Source organism: Geotrypetes seraphini, chromosome 1 (genome assembly GCF_902459505.1).
Source record: "Geotrypetes seraphini chromosome 1, aGeoSer1.1, whole genome shotgun sequence".
In the NCBI taxonomy this organism is placed as follows: domain Eukaryota; kingdom Metazoa; phylum Chordata; class Amphibia; order Gymnophiona; family Dermophiidae; genus Geotrypetes; species Geotrypetes seraphini.
The window spans coordinates 119,679,679-119,699,653 of record NC_047084.1 but is presented as its reverse complement, the minus strand read 5'-3'; the positions used below and the strand labels follow the sequence as shown (position 1 = coordinate 119,699,653).

At 43.5% G+C, this 19,975-nt stretch overlaps 1 protein-coding gene across 1 annotated transcript in view; it reads left to right on the top strand.

Annotated features, from left to right (window-relative positions):
* The window catches only part of GBA2 (glucosylceramidase beta 2), a 181,230-nt gene that overhangs the window by 102,379 nt on the left and 58,876 nt on the right, over positions 1-19,975 (top strand). The window contains exon 7 of the mRNA XM_033936957.1: positions 12,293-12,446. Within this exon, the coding sequence (XP_033792848.1) occupies positions 12,293-12,446 (154 nt within the window). The remainder of the gene's footprint in view (positions 1-12,292; positions 12,447-19,975) is intronic.

Below are 19,975 nucleotides of genomic sequence, written 5' to 3'. Positions count from 1 at the left end.
CCAGGAAGCTCTGAAAGTTTTTGGGATTGGGCGATTCGTCACAACACCTTCCTCAAAGCTGTCTACATTCAGGGGGCGGACAATGCCCTGGCGGACAACTTGAGTCGTCTGCTGCAACCTCATGAGTGGACCCTCCACTCAACACCCCTCCATCACATCTTCTCTCAGTGGGGAACACCTCAGATCGACCTCTTTGCAGCCCCCCACAACTTCAAGCTGCCTCAGTTCTGCTCCAGGATCTACACTCCTCACCGCCTCGAGGTATACGCTTTTCTTCTGGACTGGACGAATCTCTTTCTATATGCGTTTCCTCCATTTCCTCTCATTCAGAAGATTCTAGTCAAACTCAAGTAATGTAATGTAATGTAATGTAATTTATTTCTTATATACCGCTACATCCGTTAGGTTCTAAGCGGTTTGAAGAAAATATACATTAAGATTATAAATGAGAAGTAAGAAGGTACTTAAAAAATTCCCTTACTGTCCCGAAGGCTCACAATCTAACTAAAGTACCTGGAAATTAATAAAGAAGAGAAAATAAAGATGGTTGAAAAAAGACCATGCCACCATGATTCTGATTGCTCCACAATTTTAAGGGTTCCTGAAGAAGGTTATGTATCCAAAACTGAAGCTCAATTGAACCAATAATTTTTGAGTGGTCTCGATTTCATCTGCAGCCTCGAAGTGTCTCTGGGAGCCTCATTCTCTACTTTTGGAGCTCCTATCATAATAATAATAATAACTTTATTCTTCTATACCGCCACAATCTTGCGAATTCTAGGCGATTTACAATCAAGAGTGCGGGACATTCAGCGAAATACAATAAGTAGATATTCAGAGGAAATACAGAGATCAGAGACTTCAGGAGGCAATAGTATAGAAATACAATTTGCTGAACGAAAATGTAATATGTACATTTTAGTAGGTAATGTCCGACAGGACCTGTTGGGGATAAATAGCAACGTAAAGTTACGATAATATGAAGATAACAGATTATATTTATAACAGTGCTGTAAGTTCAGGTGGAATAGGGAGGGAGAGGGAGAGGGGGTCAATTGTTTAGGTATTTCTGGAACAGGTATGTTTTTAGGCGTTTCCTGAATTCCCCGTATGTAGTGGGCGAAAGCAGTTGGTCTAGGTCTTTGCCCCATAGGACTGCTTGGTGAGAGAGAAGGTGTTCGTGGTGTTTTTTCATTTTGCAGCCTCTAAGTGGAGGGGAAATGAGTTTTGGGTGTGTGTTTCTCTTGAGTTTGTTATTAGAAAATGCGAAAAGGTCCGTTATGTACTTGGGGGTCAGGCCGTATAGTACTTTGAAGCAGAGGCAGGCAAATTTAAACCTTACTCGGGCTTCCGTTGGTAGCCAGTGCAGCTGCCGATAGTAGGGTGTCACGTGGTCGAATTTCTTCAGCCTGAAGATAAGTCTGACCGCAGCATTTTGCATTATTTGGAGACGTCTCATATTCTTTTGAGAGATTGCTAGATAGGCGATGTTGCAGTAGTCAAGCTGACTCAGTATGAGGGATTGCACTAAGATTCTGAATGTTGACGTATCGCAGTATGATTTAATGGTTCTGAGTGAACAGGGCAGGCAGGAGCAAGTCGGGAGGCAGGCGAAGAGAAGCTGAGAGAGGAGAAAAGGAAGAAGGAAGGAATCGGAGAAGCAGGGCAGGCGAGAGTGAGGGGCAGAGGCGAGAGCTAGCTCCGCCCACCCCTCTGACGTCAGCCAGGCACCGATTCGAAGCTCCCCCTTAAAAGGGGAGGAGCCAACGGCGCGATAACATCAGAGCCCAGTGAACAGGGCAGGCAGGAGCAAGTCGGGAGGCAGGCGAAGAGGAGCTGAGAGAGGAGAAAAGGAAGAAGGAAGGAATCGGAGAAGCAGGGCAGGCGAGAGTGAGGGGCAGAGGCGAGAGCTAGCTCCGCCCACCCCTCTGACGTCAGCCAGGCACCGATCCGAAGCTCCCCCTTAAAAGGGGAGGAGCCAACGGCGCCCAGCCGTTCGGCGCGCGGCGAAGGCGAGCGGTAAAGGCGCTCGCCTTAGCGAGAGCGCCTTTGCGAAGGGCCTTGCAAGGGACGAGTATCTACTATCAAGAACACCGAGGAGGACTGAACGGTAAGGAAGCGACAAACACAGAAGGTAAGGAAGAGACAGACGCCAAGGGAACAAACCCACACATACAATCAAGGTGAGGTAGAGCGGAGACAGCACACACAAAAGACAGCAAGGCAAGCAATATAAGGAAGCAGCAGGCAAGGGACACAAGCACACACGAGGGAAGCAAGAAATGGAAGCCCAAGGAAGTCAGAAGGTGAGCTTTCCAGTCTTCTGTATCGGCTGCAATATGTATGACTACCTCCCTTCGGGGATCCAGGCATACATTTGCAATCGATGCATGGAGATGGATAGCTTGAAATGTCAGGTAAGACTATTGGAAGGAAAAATGATGGAACTCGAAGACAGAATCCGAGCACAGGAGAAGATTCTAGTGGAGTACAGCCCAAACGACGAGGTCAAGGAACTAGAAATGTTCATAGAGGAAGCTCATCAGCACCACGTAGAGATCCCAGGGCTGGAAAACTGTACTCAGAAAACCCATGTGAGGAGAGAAGACGCCCATGCAAACACAGAAGAAACCGAAGACGAGGTAGGAGACAACCGCACACCAGGAGGAATAGTGAGAGCACAGGAAGACATCGCCCCACCCAAAGAACAGGAAACAATTTCAAGAGTATCATTGGAGGAAGAAGACTGGCCCTACTCCAAGGATGTGGACCTACGCCCCCCAAGGAACTCCCGAATAAAGAAGATGGAGATCATCGTAGGCGACTCCATTATACGACATGTGGACAGCCACACCGCAGGAGGAAGAGAGGACAGAGTCGTCACCTGTCTGCCTGGAGCAAGAGTGAAGGATGTGACCAACAGGATCTCCAGGATCATAGATGGCGCAGGGGGAGAGGACACCGCTGTGCTTATCCAAGTGGGAACAAATGATGTGAGCGGGCGGAAGTATGACAGGGAAGAGCTGAAGGGCCAGCTCCGCTCACTCGGAAGACAACTGAAGATCAGGGAGGTGAAGGTGGCCTTCTCTGAGATCCTCCCAGTACCAAGAGCGGATGGAAAGAGACAAGGGGAATTGCAAGCAATCAACGCCTGAATGAGACGATGGTGCGAAGAAGAAGGCTTCGACTTGTGCGCAACTGGACGGCGTTCTGGGGAAAAAGCAAGTACTACAGAAGGGACGGACTACACCTCAACAAGGAAGGAGCAAGAGTTTTGGCAGGCAACATGAAGAAGGCAATCGAGAAGGCTTTAAACTGAAAGATAGGGGAAAGCCGACAGTCGACCACCGGTCGATGGCACGGATAGCAGGATGCCCCGACGAAGAAGCCAAGGACTACTACTCCTACACAAGAGAAGACAACCTAACAGCCAATAAGGGAGAAAAAGCAGGAAGGGACAACTCAGACACAGGAGGGGACGACCACACACAAGGTGACCACACACAAGGGTGATAACACAGGAGCAGTAAAGGATACCGTAATTGAAACTATAGGGACGGCCAAGAGTAGAAGGTCCAAAAAGGTAACACGAAGGGAACTTAGATGTATGTATACGAATGCTAGAAGTCTAGGTAACAAAATGGGGGAACTAGAGACAATAGCAAGACATGACATATTGGATATCATTGGCATAACAGAAACATGGTGGAATGAAGAAAACAAATGGGACACAGTACTACAGGGATACAAACTGTATAGAAGAGATCGAGTAGGGCAGAAAGGTGGAGGTATTGCTCTATATGTTAAGGAGGGAATAGATTCTGTTGAAATGGTTACAACAGAAATGAAAGAGAAGCTTGAGTCACTCTGGATCAAAATTCCTGGTCAATATGGCGCAGATACGAAAATTGGCCTTTACTATCGTCCCCCAGGACAGGCGGAGGAAACTGACTCAGAAATGATGGAGGAAATCAAACAAGAATGCAAGACAGGCAATGTAATTATATTGGGAGACTTCAATTTCCCAGGGATAGACTGGAAACTAGCAACCTCCAACTGCGGCAAGGAGGCCAAGTTCCTGGAGGTGCTAGGGGATTGCTTCCTGGAACAAATGGTAAAAGAGCCGACAAGAGGCAACGCCACCTTGGACTTGGTCCTAAATGGCCTCACGGGACCGATAACAGAAGTGGAAGTCATGGTTCCACTGGGAACGAGTGATCACAATGTAATCAACTTTAAACTTGACATCGGGAAAGGGAAACATGCCAAAACCTTAACCACCACCTTAAACTTTAAAAAGGGTAAATACGATCGCATGAGAGCCATGGTAGAAAAACGACTCGAGAAGATGGTGGACAAACTTGAAACGGTAGATCAGGCATGGTCCCTACTGAAAAATACTATCACAGAAGCACAAGATCTCTACATTCCGAGGATTTCCAAAGATCAGAGAACAAAGAGCAAAAGAGAACCGGCATGGCTTACCATACAGGTGAAGGAAGCCATAAAAGAAAAGAAGGACTCTTTCAAAAATGGAAATGCATAAAGACAACCGAAGCCTGGAACAAACATAAAGATGACCAGAAGAAATGTCACAAGGCGGTGAGGGATGCCAAACAGGAATATGAGGAAAAAATAGCCCAGGAGGCCAAAAACTTCAAGCCCTTCTTTAGATACTTGAAAGGGAAAAAAACCTGCAAAAGAGGCAGTGGGACCCCTGGACGACCAGGGAAGAAAAGGGTACATCAAGGAAGATAAACAAATCGCAGATAAACTAAATTCCTTCTTTGCGTCCGTCTTTACGAAGGAGGACACCTCAACAATACCTGAAGCGAAGAAAGTGTTTGCAGGAGAAATAGAAGACAGCCTCACCACAGTTGAAGTGGACTTAGACCAGATATACTATCAGATCGACAAACTTAAAAGTGACAAATCCCCTGGACCGGATGGAATTCACCCGAGAGTCTTAAAGGAATTGAAGGTTGAAATTGGAGAGTTATTGCAAAAACTTGCAAACCTGACAATCAGAACTGGACAGATACCGGACGACTGGAGGATAGCGAACGTCACGCCAATTTTCAAAAAAGGATCGAGAGGGGAACCGGGCAACTATAGGCCTGTGAGTCTTACGTCTGTCCCCGGCAAGATGGTTGAAGTACTGATCAAGGATAGCATAGTCCGGCACTTGGACGCACACGACTTGATGAAACCCAGTCAACATGGATTCAGGAAAGGGAAATCATGTTTGATGAATTTACTCCAATTTTTTGAGACCGTGAACGAGCAAATTGATAGTGGGAAGCCGGTGGACATAATATACTTGGACTTCCAGAAAGCGTTCGACAAAGTTCCAGACGAAAGACTTCTCAGGAAACTACAAAGCCATGGCATAGAGGGAGATATACAAAGATGGATAGGCAAATGGCTGGAAAACCGAAAGCAGAGAGTGGGCATAAATGGGAAGTTCTCCGACTGGGAGAAAGTGACTAGTGGTGTACCCCAGGGCTCGGTACTTGGGCCAATCCTTTTTAATATTTATACCAATGACCTGGAGGAAGGAACATCCAGTGAGATCATCAAGTTTGCAGACGATACAAAACTATGCCGGGCAATCAGATCGCAGGAGGATAGAGAGGAACTCCAGAGCGACTTGTGTCGGTTAGAAACATGGGCGGAGAAATGGCAGATGAAGTTCAATGTGGAGAAATGCAAGGTAATGCATTTAGGCAATAAGAATAAGGAATACGAGTATACAATGTCAGGTGCAACTCTGGGGAAGAGTGAACAAGAAAAGGACCTGATAGATAGGACCCTGAAGCCGTCGGCACAATGCACGGCAGCGGCAAAGAAGGCAAATAGAATGTTGGGCATGATAAAGAAAGGAATCTCGAGCAGATCGGAGAAAGTTATAATGCCGCTTTATAGGGCAATGGTCAGACCACACTTGGAATATTGCGTCCAACATTGGTCTCCCTACCTAAAGAAGGATATAAAACTGCTGGAGAGGGTGCAGAGACGAGCAACAAAACTGGTGAAGGGTATGGAGAAACTGGAATACGAGGATAGACTTATAACACTAGGATTGTTCTCCCTTGAGAAAAGGAGACTGCGTGGGGATATGATCGAGACCTTCAAAATACTGAAAGGAATCGATAAAATAGAGCAGAGAAGATTATTTACATTGTCCAATTTGACACGGACTAGAGGACATGCAATGAAGCTAAGGGGGGACAGGTTCAGGACTAATGTCAGGAAGTTCTGCTTCACTCAGAGAGTGGTTGACACCTGGAATGCCCTCCCAGAGGAGATTATTGCGGAATCGACCGTCCTAGGCTTCAAGAGCAAACTAGATGCATATCTCCTTAAGAGAGGCATATAAAGATATGGTGGACTATAAATTACGCCAGGTGTACACCTGGCAGGGCCTCCGCGTGTGCGGATCGCCGGACTTGATGGACCGAAGGTCTGATCCGGAGATGGCAGTTCTTATGTTCTTATGAGTTTCCAGAGAGTAAGGAAACCTTTTCTGAATAGGGAATTCACTTGTTCCTTCATTGTTAGGCATTGGTCTAGAATAACACCTAGTATTTTCATGGTGGGCTGAATAGGGTAGTTGAGTTTATTGATGCATAGTGGGGTTTTATTGTCAAGCGGGTGAGGGGAGGCAACGAAGAATTTTGTTTTTTCTGGGTTGAGCTTGAGCTTGAAATCTGTCATCCATTGTTCCATCTCATTTATGGCATCGGATGCCTTGGGAATGGTTTCCGAGATAGAGTTGGCGAATGGGATGATGATCGTAAAGTCATCTGCGTAGCTGAATAGTTTTATTCCTAGTTGGGTTGGTTTCACATCTAATGAGGACATGTAGATATTGAAAAGCAGTGGGGAAAGCGGTGAACCTTGTGGCACTCCGGATGAGTTGCTCCAGGTGTCGGAGTGTTCGTTGTTAAAGCGTACCTGGTAAGAACGGGATGTGAGGAAGCCACGAAACCAGTTTAGTACCTCAGCTCTGATAACAATGGCGTCTAAGCATTGCGTCATTTTCTCATGGTCTACCAAGTCTAATGCAGAGCTCATGTCGAATTGCATGATCAGGGCATTGAGGCCCTTACTAAATAATAGGCGCAGATAGTCTAGGATGGCAGCGATTACTGTCTCCGTACTGAATAGGGTTCTAAAGCCGGATTAAGTTTCATGCATGAGAGAGAATTGATTAAGGTAGTCCATTAGTTGGGTGTGTACTAGTCCTTCCATGATTTTTACAATGAATGGGTTAGATGCTATTGGTCTGTAGTTTGTTATTAGCGCTGAGGATTCTTTTCTATTTTTTGGGATGGGGTTATTATTATGTGGCCGTTGTTAGTGAGGAAAGTCCCATTTTTTAGGTTGTGGGTTAGGTAGTGTAATAGTGATATTTTGAATTCTGGTGGTGCCGCTTTCATAATCTCCGGAGGGCACGTATCTAGGATGCAGTGAGATTTAGAGTATTTGTTGTAGAGTTTGGTGTAGGTATTCCATTCTGGATCTAGAAAGGAACTCCAGATCATGTCTGTAGGTATTTCATTGTCATGTGAGTTAGCTATTTGGTAGTTGCTGGTGATAATTGTTACATCGTTATTGCTTATACAGTTATTTTTTAGGTTTTTAATTTTGGAATCAAAATATAGAGCTAGGTCCTTTGCTGTGGGTAACTTCGTGTTGTGCTCAGGTGTGGTGTAGCGGGTGGTGTCAAATAGGTTTGTGACTATGTTGAATAACTCTTTTGTATTGTTTCCTTGTGAACCTTTGCATGATAAGTTAATTTTGGTGGAGTAGAACGCTTTGCGTTTGTCTTTTATCAGTTGTTTGTAGGTTTTTATGTTGGCTCTCAATTTGTTGCAGTCTGTCAGTTCTCCTGTTTTATTCCAAATCCTTTCTAGTCGCCTAGCTGTTTGTTTCGTTTTTAATAGTTCGGTGTCGAACCATTTGTTGTATTTGTTTGCGTTGCTTTTGCTTTTATGTATGGGGGCGATTTTATCTAGGATGGAAGTACTGGTTGTATTCCAATGGTCCCAGAAGTCTATTCCTTCCTCTATTACTGTATGCAGTTTGTATTCTGACCAGTATTCTTCTGGATTAATATAATCTCTTGTTTGATGTTCTTTTTTTATCATCAGACGTGTTTTAGATTTTCGGTGTGACCAGATCAGCTTAAAATAATAGGTGAAGTGGTCGGACCAGATGTCGTGATGCCAGGTGCCTTCAGTCAGACAGATGATTGGGTCAAGGTTTTCGTTTGTGGACATGGCAACTAGGTCTAAATGATGGCCTTTTTCGTGAGTTTGTGTGGGTACGGGGATGTTATAGTTGAGTAGAGTTAGAAGTTTTTAAGCTCTTTTGCGTCTGTGTTGTTCTCTTCGTCTAGGTGTAAATTTATGTCCCCTGTGATGATGTTGTAGTTGGGGCTGATAGAATTGTGCAGGATGAATTCGCAGAAGTCTTCTTTGGCTTTGGGCCAGCTTTTAGGCGGGATGTAGAATAGTATGTTGGTTAAGGATTCTTCTAGCTGGGTATTATTGATTTTACAGGCTAGGATTTCTAGGTTGTCGGTCATTTTAGAATCAAGCAGTTCGAACTCGAATCCTTCTTTAAGGATTATGGCTAATCCTCCTCCTTTTTTTCCTGTGCGTTTTAACGTAAGGATTTTGAAATTGTTTGGTAGAAGATCAGATATAATAGGATCATCTTCTGATAGTAACCAAGTTTCAGTTAGAAAGAGGCAGGCTATTTGTTTGCTGGTGATCTAGTCATTTATGAGGAATGCCTTGTTTCTAACAGATCTGGTATTAAGATATGCACATGGGATGGAGGTGGTTGCAGCATTTACTGTTGAGTTAGTGGTTTTGATGGTTTTTATTTCCCTTGTTCTTTTTTTAAGGGAATGGTGGTGTCTTTTTTTATGAGATTACATTAATATGATTTGTAGTGTCTTCTTGCAGGTTGGTGATGTAGGGGAAGGATAGAACAGGGTGGTGGATGGATTGTAATTGAGGTAGAGAGAGTGAACGTCTTTGATGTTACCGCTTATTAGGTAGATCAGTAGGATTAGTAGGAGATTCATGATTGGGAGATAGATTGAGTATTCCTGAAGTCCTGAGGCAGGGGAAGGTTTTGTTTCCCTATAATTTTTTTTTTTTTTTTTTTTTTGTGACCCGGGAGAGGAAGGGCTCAAGGAGACCTGGCTGGCTGATCCAGGTGGGATTCGTTCTTAGGAGGTCCAGGTAGTAGCGACTAATAATTGGGCATGTTTCTAATAGATATTCCTTCGACTGATTAATGTGTCACTTGCAGTTGACTCTTGTGGTTGATCAGATGCTACTAATACATTTGACTAACATATGCAACTAACTTGTTCTACATGCATCTAACAATTATATATGCGCTTAACAGTTACTTTGTGCCTAATAGTTATACATGCGACTAATAGTTGTTCATGCAGTTAACAGTTGTACATGCAATTAACAGTCTCTGATAGTTAAGAATGTGGCTAACAGTTATTCATGTGGTTAACAGATGGAGGGTATGTGTATCTAACAATTATACTTGGTTGCTAGGCGGATCTTTAGGAGGGCCTATAGGGAGTCCTAGTTCAAGCGACTAATAATTGCGCGTGTATATAGCAACTATTCATGCAGCTTAACAGTTAGGCTTGCCTCTGACAGTTAATTATGTCTCTAATGGTTGTTTATGCTACTAGCGTTTAATTAGGCACCTAACAGTTATAAATGTATGGAAGAACTGGCAATTATAATTTGGCCTTAAAGAGGGAAACTTAACTGACAGTCTGTAGTAGATGAGGATGCTTCTCCAGGGCGCTTCACCAGGACGCTTCACAGAGGCGCGTGCTAAGGTGCACGCGCCTTTGCCGTGCACCTTAGCCGCGCGCCGATAAGTGATTGATTTTTCCTTTGATGTTTGTGCAGTTATCCTGTTTTGCCGAATGAGTGGGCACAGCTTTAGAGAGCACATTGATTAATTATTTGGTGTGACTACACTATTATTACACTGTTTAATTACACACATGTGAAGACTTGATGATGGTGTGGTGAGTTTGGCTGGTACCCACACATGGATTATAGTATAGAACAGGGGTGTCCAACCTGCGGCCCCGTGAAGTATTTTGTGCGGCCCCAGTCGAGGGTGATGCAGTGTTTTCCTCTGCTTTCCCCGGGTGTTTACCGTCTTGCCGGCTCCCTCCTCTGTCTTGCTGCAGCGTTTGTGCGGCCCCAGAAACATTTTTTCGGCCAATGCGGCTCAGGGAAGCCAAAAGGTTGGACAACCCTGGTATAGAATGTTAATTCATTCACCTGTCTAATCTGCACTGAGGTCTTCTCACACATTTAATATTAATATATTTTTTTAATTATATTTATTATTCTCTTTTTGCTGCGCCTCTCAGGAGGCACTACAGTGACACACTTGGAACATTTTTGTTCTAGTTTAAGTGGATGTTCCTTATATCTAGAGAAGCGGAGACTTAGAGGGGATATGATAGAGACTTACAAAATCATGAAGGGCATAGAGAAAGTGAAGAGGGACAGATTCTTTAAGCTTTCAAAAACTACAAGAACAAGAGGGCATTTAGAAAAATTAAAAGGGGACAGATTCAGAACCAATTTTAGGAAGTTCTTCTTCACCCAACGGGTGGTGGACACCTGGAATGTGCTTCCAGATGGCATGATAGGACAGTTCAAGAAGGGATTGGACAATTTCCTGAAGGAAAAGGGTATAGATAGAGGGTTACTATACAGGTCCTGGACCTGGTGGGCCGCCGCATGAGCAGACTCCTGGGCATGATGGACCTCTGGTCAGACCCAGCAGAGGCACTGCTTATGTTCTTATGATAGATCCACCTATACAGCATTCTACCACTATAGGGTGGTTCTTCACACTCACCTGTACTTCCTCCTGAAGGTCATGTCAGAATTTCATCTGAACCAGTCTATAGTTCTCCCTGTCTTCTTTCCAGGACCAGATTTTCACCCTGGTGAAGTGGCACTCCATACATTGGACTGTAAATGTGGTCTTGCTTATTACTTGTGCATTGTATAGATGCACCTTCTTGTCCAATTTGACTAGATTGTAAGCTCTTTTGAGCAGGGACGCTCTCTTCTATGTTTTGATGTACAGTGCTGCATATGTCTAGTAGCTCTATGTAAATGATAAGTAGTTGTAACAATACTTGGATCAAGTCAAACCTCAAAGAACTTCCACTCAAACTAATAATCCCTTGCCTCCCTCCCTACCCTTCCCCTCTCCCCATGCAACAATTATTGGATCTTTTTGTAATTGTCACTGGTTTATGCCATATAATTGTTAACCAATTCTCTGCACCTACATTGTTTAAATCGCTCTGAACTGTTTTTCGATATGCTGTAACCTCGATGTAACTTCGCTATAACTAAGCTGTAACTTCGCTGTAAATGTACAGTCTCTTATCCTGTAAACCGCTCTGAACTGCTTTGTGGTATTGCGGTATAAAAAAATAAAGTTATTATTATTATTATTATTCAACTGATCCTGTCATTTGATCCAAGCAGACTTGGACCTTCTGTCAGCAAGAGAACCGTCTCCACATGGTTGACAGACTATCTCCTTTTCCTATGCTTGGGCTGGGCTGATGCTTGAAGGTTCGAACAATGGGGACTTCAGTAGCCCTTCTCCGTTCCATTCCCATTGAGGACATCTGTAAAGCAGCCACCTGGTCTTCAATTCATAGCTTCACATTCCACGCGGAATAGTCCGTTTGGCCAAGCAGTTCTACAAAATGTATTCTCCACTTAAGATACCAACTTCCCTCGAATCTTTTTGGTTTTGCCAGGCTCATAGTAGTTGTTCATAACCCTCTTCTCATAGGCATGACCCTGGCAGCTTGAGAGAATACAATGCCTGCTCGTCCTCAGATAAAGCATAGTTACTTGCCTGTAGCAGGGTATTATCCGAGGACAGCAGACATATATTCATACAGCCTTACCATCTCCCCTAGTTGGATGGGAAGGCAGTACACTTTTTGATTGTCTGTGCCAGGTTCCATGGATGACATCAACTAGAATATATGCCTTCTGTCCTGGGATAACACTTCTATAGATGAGTAGTTATGATTTATTGCACCTGCTCCATGTAACTTGTTTATTCTTGGCCATCTCTGTTACTGTTTTTGCTTGTATTCTTTTATTGGCCATTTTGAAATGCCAGCATGTCTCTTCTGTTTCACCAGTCACACATAGAATGAGTCTGGGTTTCTTCCTAACAGGTCAGAGCCCCCCCACCCAGAAAGGTCAGCTGATTGCTGCTGCTGTTGCTGCCAGTTGTTCTGTGCCTGCTGGAGGTTGCAACACATTGGAGTTTTGCCTGACTTGGGACATGCCTTGCATTTGCTTTGGAACTGGTGGGAAGAAGTACAAGAGGTAAGTGCTGCTGCATTGTGGGTTGCCACGGTCTAAGAACATAAGCAGTGCCTCCGCCGGGTCAGACCATAGGTCCATCCTGCCCGGCAGTCCGCTCCCGCGGCGGCCCAAACAGGTCACGACCTGTCTGAATCACCAGAAGGGGCTCTCTTGCCACCTTGGTTTCTCATTGAAGTCCTATCTTCCCATCGTAGTCCTAACCCTCCGGTCTTGCACATGCACGACCTGTTGAGTTTCTATACTTATTACCTGGTTAGCTTTCTATACTTGTGTTACATCCCAGCTCCTCCCTCAGTATCCCACGATCCCTTTATCCCTCAGGAATCCATCCAATCCCTGTTTGAATCCCTGTACCGTACTCTGCCTGATCACTTCCTCCGGTAGCGCATTCCAAGTGTCCACGACCCTTTGGGTGAAAAAAAACTTCCTTGCATTTGTTTTGAACCTATCTCCCTTCAGTTTCTCCGAATGCCCCCTCGTACTTGTTGTCCCCTTCAGTTTGAAGAATCTGTCCCTATCCACCCTCTCTATGCCCCTCATGATCTTGAAGGTCTCTATCATATCTCCCCTGAGCCTCCTTTTTTCCAGAGAGAAGAGCCCCAGCCTATCCAACCTCTCGGCATATGGGCAGTGTTCCAGCCCTTTTACCAGTTTAGTTGCTCTCCTTTGGACTCTCTCAAGTACCGCCATGTCCTTCTTGAGGTGTGGCGACCAATACTGAACGCAGTATTCCAGATGTGGACGCACCATCGCTCGATACAATTGCATGATGACTTCCCGCGTCCTGGTTGTTATGCCCCTCTTTATGATGCCCAGCATCCTGTTGGCTTTTTTCGAGGCTGCTGCGCACTGTGCAGATGGCTTCAGTGATGCATCCACCAGCACACCCAAGTCTCTCTCAAGTCTGCTGTCTCCCAACAATGCCCCCCCCAATTTGTAGTTGAACAACGGGTTCTCTTTCCCTATATGCATGACCTTGCATTTTTCCACGTTAAAGCGCATTTGCCATTTGTTTGCCCAGTCTTCCAGCTTGTCCAGGTCCCTTTGCAGGTCCTCACACTCCTCCCTGGACCTAACTCTACCGCACAGTTTGGTATTGTCTGCAAATTTTATAACCTCGCACTTTGCCTCCTTTTCCAGGTCATTGATAAATATGTTGAAGAGTAACGGCCCCAGCACCGATCCCTGTGGCACACCGCTCGTGACTCGTGATTTAAAGAGAAAGACATGAAATGGCATGATTGTGCTTTGTGGTGCTTTTTATTGACCCAGCATAAATACTATCAGAACCTTGTAGGTCCCTTCTTAGATGGACTAGTAACATTGAAGGAAGGGAGAGAGAGAGAGAGATGAATCTTGAATCTAGTGTCTTGATTTAGTCCATTAGTTTTGGACCCCAGTACATAAAAGTATTCAGGAGATAAGTGTAGGCCACACATCCCAGAATTAGCATCAGCAGTGCATGAGCCCTAGCAGGTCTCTTAGGGCTTACCTGTCATCCCTGGTGGTTCAGTGCCCAAGGAGCAGAAGCCAACTTCACTTATTCCTGCTTCTTGCAATCCCTCTAAGAAACATAGGCCATATGGTCTTTTATCTGCCTTTAGTTTTCTATTTAGTCTACCCGTCTGTGCCATCTACATAGTAACATAGGAAATGACTAAACTAAACCTTAAGCTTATATACCACATCTTCTCTATAAAGATAGAGCTCAACATGGTTTACAAAAAATTAAAAGGAAAGAATAATAAGAATTGGTAGTGGAGAGAAGCGAAAATTTACATTTTTGAAAATAGCCAAGTTTTCAGGTGTTTTTGAAATAATTGGAAAGAGCCCAGATTGCGCAGGTGGACAGGAAAATTATTCTAAAGCTCAGTAGTTTTGAAGTAGAGATTTCCCTAATTTTCCAATGTAGATAACACCTTTTGTTGAGGGGAAAGATAATTTGAGCTTTTGGATAGATCTGGTGATGTCGGGTCTCTCAGCATTCCAAGATAGAGGAATTAAAGGGGGAAGAATGCCATGCAAGATCTTAAACATTTTACCTTCAAAATCACGGTGTAGCCATGGGTACTGCCATGGCGCCTAGTGTCGCTAATCTTTGTTACAGCATTTGAAGAGAAGCATTTGTGTACATCGTTGTGGATAACATCTATTACCTTATGGTTAAGGTATATTGATGACGTTTTTTTGATTTGGTCTGACTCTGTAGAAAATTTCCATCAATTTTTGAATTGGCTGAATTCCTTAGACAGGCATTTAAAATTTACAGCTCTGCTTGGCAATAACTCTGTTACCTACCTGGATACCGTGGTGACTAAAACATCTCATCGATTAACTACCACCGTTCACAGGAAAGCTACTGATCGGAATATGTATCTACACTGCTTCAGTTGCCATCCTACTAGGCTTAAATGATCTTTGCCCATGAGCCAGTTCCTCAGAATTCGCCGTAAATGTTCTATCGCTGAGTTTAAAGCACAGGCTAAATTACTGACTCAGCGCTTTAGGGCTAGAGGGTATCCACAATGGATGATCAAAAATGCCTATTGCAGAGCCCATTATGCTAATCCGGAGCTGTTACTTAATCCCCAAACAAAGACAACGTCTGACAGACCAATTTGTGTCATTGCTTATTCTGATCAAGCGCAACATTGGCACATTTAGCAGGTTCACCCTACTTTTAGGGACCCCCTTCGCATTGCCTACTTCCATCCTAAGAATTTAGGAAATTTGCTTATACAAACTCCTACAAAAAATAACAACGGAAGTCACAATGCTTGTGGCCAGTGCAATATGTGCTGTAATTCTTTGTCCATTTCTAGCTGGCACCATCCTCAAACTCATCCATCATACTACCTGTTTGTCCCAATGGATATAATAATAATAATAATTTTTTTTTTTTTTTTTTTAATATACCGCCAAAGCCATGATAGGTCAAGGCAGTTTACAATAAGAGGTGCTGCACAAACAATGAAGTGGTTCAATACAAAGTCATCGTATTTGGGGTATAGTGATATATTATAAGATAATTAGGTTACAATCAATTGAACAAATTTGTTTTTATTGCTTTTCTAAAATTGAAGTAGAATGAGGAATGCACGATAATGTTACCCAGCCAGTCATTCCATTTACCTGCCCCTGCAAGTTGTTAAATGTGGGACGTACTTGTACAAAGATTAAGATCAGACTTACGGAGCATAAAAGTAGACTTAATACCAGCACTTTATCTGCTCCTATGATCTCCCATTGTGTGGACAGGGGTCACGATTTCTATGACCTGTCCTGGTTTATCATAGAACAAATTCCATGGGACTTCAGGGGAGATAAGATTGCCCGCATTCAGTTACGGGAACAATTTTGGTCTTAATGACAGTATTGATTGGAACACTATAGTGTAATTCCCCTGCCAGTTGGGACTGATCCTTTTTGGTCTTTCTGGCTTCTGATAGGTTTTTATTCTTCTAATGTCTGCTTGCTTTGTTTTAAAGCGTTTCATGCATCCCGCATTGGATAGCTCCGCCCTCCACTCAGCTGGCTCAGTGCTCTAAGAGTTTGTCCTCCTTCATGATGATTTTTCACCAGAGTGGTAATGGGTTCCTGAGGAAGGGATGTTTTTCGTCTCCGAAACCGAGCTGGGTTGAACCTTAACTTCAGGACGAGTACAATGTTATCTTGCTGCTTTGATTACAGACCAATATGAGCAAGTTAAGTCTGAGTCTACTGGGCCTCCTTCTTTTCCTAAGCACTTGTGTGATTAACAAATGTATTTAAATCACTATTTAAGTTATTTATAATTCATTAATTACTTTGAGCACACCAGCGGTATCCAGTGAGGGTGTGCAGGCACGGGTTGGTTAACCTGTGTTTTACTGTTAAGTGCTGGAGTTTGTTCTCCTTTCGCTGACTTTACACACTGAGGACACCCTGTTTCACTTTCTAAATTTACTTGTTGATAATTGCATTTATAGTGTTGCTCAGGTGCTTGTTTAAGCAGGGTTGTCCCCCTTTAGGTACCTATTAACTAACTGCTTTTTGGGGGTCTCTTTAAAAGTTAGGCAGACACATTTAAAGTAGACCCTAGAAATTACTGGGAGCTAGTGGAGTTGTGACAAGAGCGGAGAAACATGATCAAATTTGCTTTTTCAAAGATCAGCCTAGCTGCAGTATTCTGGATCTGCTGAAGTCTTTGAAGACTTTTCTTGGTCAGACTTAAATAGACCAAATTACAATAATTATTGGATTATAATCCAACCTTGAAAGAATGATTGTACAAGCACAGCAAAATGTTGTTGGTGGAAGGCGCTGATAAAGGACCTCATCATCGATCACCTTGACAGACACAAACTGATGAGGACCAGCCAGCATGGCTTCAGCAAAGGAAGATCTTACTTGACAAACTTACTGCACTTCTTTGAAGGAGTAAATGGGCAGATAGACAAGGGTGACCTGGTCAGCATCGTATATCTAGATTTTCAGAAGGTGTTCAACAAAGTTCTGCATGAACGTCTACTTTGAAAACTTGCAAGCCATGGAATTGAGGGTAATATACTCACGTAGATTAAAAACTGGTTGATGGATAGGAAACAGAAAATGGGGGTGAATGGACAATACTCGGACTGGAAAAGCGTCACGAGTGGAGTGCTGCAGGGTTCGGTGCTCGGTCCTGTGCTCTTCAACATATTTATAAACGACCTGGAAATTGGCACAACGAGTGAGGTGATTAAATTTGCAGATGATAACAAAGTTATTCAGAGTAGTGAGGACACAGAAGGATTGTGAAGACCTACAAAGAGACATAAATATGCTCGAGGAATGGGCCGCAAAATAGCAAATGAGGTTCAACGTGGATAAGTGCAAGGTGATGCATGTCAGTAACAAAAATCATAAGCACGAATACAGGATGTCCGGTGCTATACCCGGAAAGAGCCCCCAGGAAAGAGACTTGGGAGTACTAGTAGACAAGTCAAAGAAACCATCTGCGCAATGAGCGGCTGCAGTGAAAAGGTTGAACAGAATGCTAGGAATGATTAAGAAGGGGATCACAAACAGATCTGAAAAGGTTATTATGCCGTTATACCTGGCCATGGTATGCCTCCACCTGGAATACTGCGTCCAAAACTAGTCGCCGTACATGAAAATGGTCCAGAGAAGAGCGACTAAAATGGTTAAGGGACTGGGAGTTGCCATACAATGAGAGGGTCTCTTCTCCCTTGAAAAGAGAAGACTGAGAGGGAACATGGTTGAAACATTCAAGATATTGAAGGGAATAGACTTAGTAGAGACAGAGATTGTTCACCCTCTCCAAGAGGGCATTCGCTAAAGTTAGATGGGAAAAGATTCCGTACAAATTTAAGGAAGTTCTTCTTCACCCACTGCTGCTGATTCCATATAAGCCTTCTAGAACACTTAACATCCGCTTTGCAACATATTCTTCATGTCCCCTCATTAAAAATTATTGGGACACGCTACGCTTTCATTGTTTCTGTCACAGCTCCTACTATTTGGAATTCCCTTCCATTCCACATTAGAGCAGAAAAAAACCTAGATAAATGTAAGGGCAATTTAAATGTTTTTTCTTTAAAGATGCTTATGAGTGAGTCACCATTTGGATATTTTATCACTTTTTAACTTACCCCCCTCCCCTCCTTTCTTCTTCTCTTTTCTTTAATTAATGGAGTTCTCCATCCTTTCCTCTTGTTTTATATCCCATCCCAGTATGTAAATGGTTTTGTACTAAGTTGTGTTTTGTTTTAATATTAATTCCCCCATTTATTTTAATGTACAACACTTTGAATTTTATGTTTAGCGTTCAATCAAAATTTTAATAAACTATGAAACCATTTACCTGAGGAGGGCACTTTGAAAGGCATCCAGCAGGTTGAGACCTTCCCAGCCTTTGTTTATAGTAACATAGTAAATATTGGCAGATAAAGACCTGCACGGGCCCATGCTGTGTGTCTGACAAGGTGGTGAGTTGAATTTGGCACTCAGCAAAGGTTCCGCTTCATGATTAAACACTGGTATGCTCTCTGCCAATTTTAGGGCACAGACCACTGAGGAGTGTGTGGTGCAGTGGTTGAAGCTACAGCCTCAGCACCCTGGGGTTGTGGGTTCAAACCCTCCGCTGCTCCTTGTGACCCTGGGCAAGTCCTCCTTAATCCTCTTTAGCCCCAGGTACGTTAGAAAGATTGTGAGCCCACCGGGACAGATAGGGAAAATGCTTGAGTACCTGATTGTAAAAACCACTTAGATAACGTTAATAGGCGCTATATAAAATCCGTATAAAAATAACTTGACTGATTTCTCTTATCAAATTGGCAGACCGTTCTTAGGGCCATGGTGCAAATGTCTCCTGAAGGAGTGCTGACTGCCTCTTTTCCCTAATCATACATTTTTTGTTTGTTAGATCAAAGTAGTTTGTCTGTCTCGGTTCACAGAGCCAATGCTCACATCAAACTTACCTACTAAGCAAAGCCAGATTAACATATTGGGCTCTAGGCAATCATATATTTTGTGGGCCCCCCACCAAAACCCCCTTGCATTTTACCTTTCCAGAAGTACACGAGCAGGGAACGATGCACAGCCTAGGTGTGGTTTTGGTAGCAGTAATAGTTCATGAGCACGAAGACCATGCGAGCCAATGTGTGAATGGAGAGGCTAAAGGTTTAGGTTTATTTCGTTTTCTAGCCCATCCTCCCAGGGTAGCCCAAAACAGGTTACATGAATCCATCCATATGACCCATGTTACCCAGTTCCAGGAGGGAGAATTCTGCTCCCCTATCTTGGTACATTATGGGACATAACCTACTGATTTCAATTGGTGGTATCAGGTCCTACATATAGAAAACTATTGGACTAGAAGTCATAGAAACTTGATGGCAGACCAGTCTGCCCATCCCAAAAGGGAGCTTTGTCACTGTGGACTGAGAACTAAGGAAGCTGGGCAATAATAATAATAACAACAGTTTATATACCGCAGGACTGTGAAGTTCTATGCGGTTTACAATGATTAAAAATGCTGCAAATTGAGTAGAACTAACAAAGTTAGAGATTAGTGACTAACAGTTCTAGAGATCAGTTGTTATGGGAGAGATTACTTCAGGAACAGATATGTTTTTAGGTGTTTCCTAAATTCCCCATAGTTAATAGCATGCATAAGTAATTGTTCTAGATCTTTTCCCCATAATACTGCTTGATAAGAGAAAAGTCATTTCCATTCCTAGATTAGAGTTCCCCAAAGAGTGAGATTTAAGGGTATAAAGCTCTAGATTAAATTAGAAAAAAGCTTCACAAATGGAAAAAGCTGCATTTTTAGCGTTTTTTTGATGTTTCTGAAACGATATAGGCAGCGTGCAGGAGGTATTAGTTCAATGTTCAAAGGAATTTGCTCAAGTAATTTAATTGTTACCAGGCACTTCCTAGCTCTTTTTTCTAGTGCTGTTCCGCTGCTCATGTGCTTGGTCCAGCTCTGCCCCACCATCATTTGCTTCTCCTCAGCCTACAGCAGACCTGTCACGCTTTCTCCCATT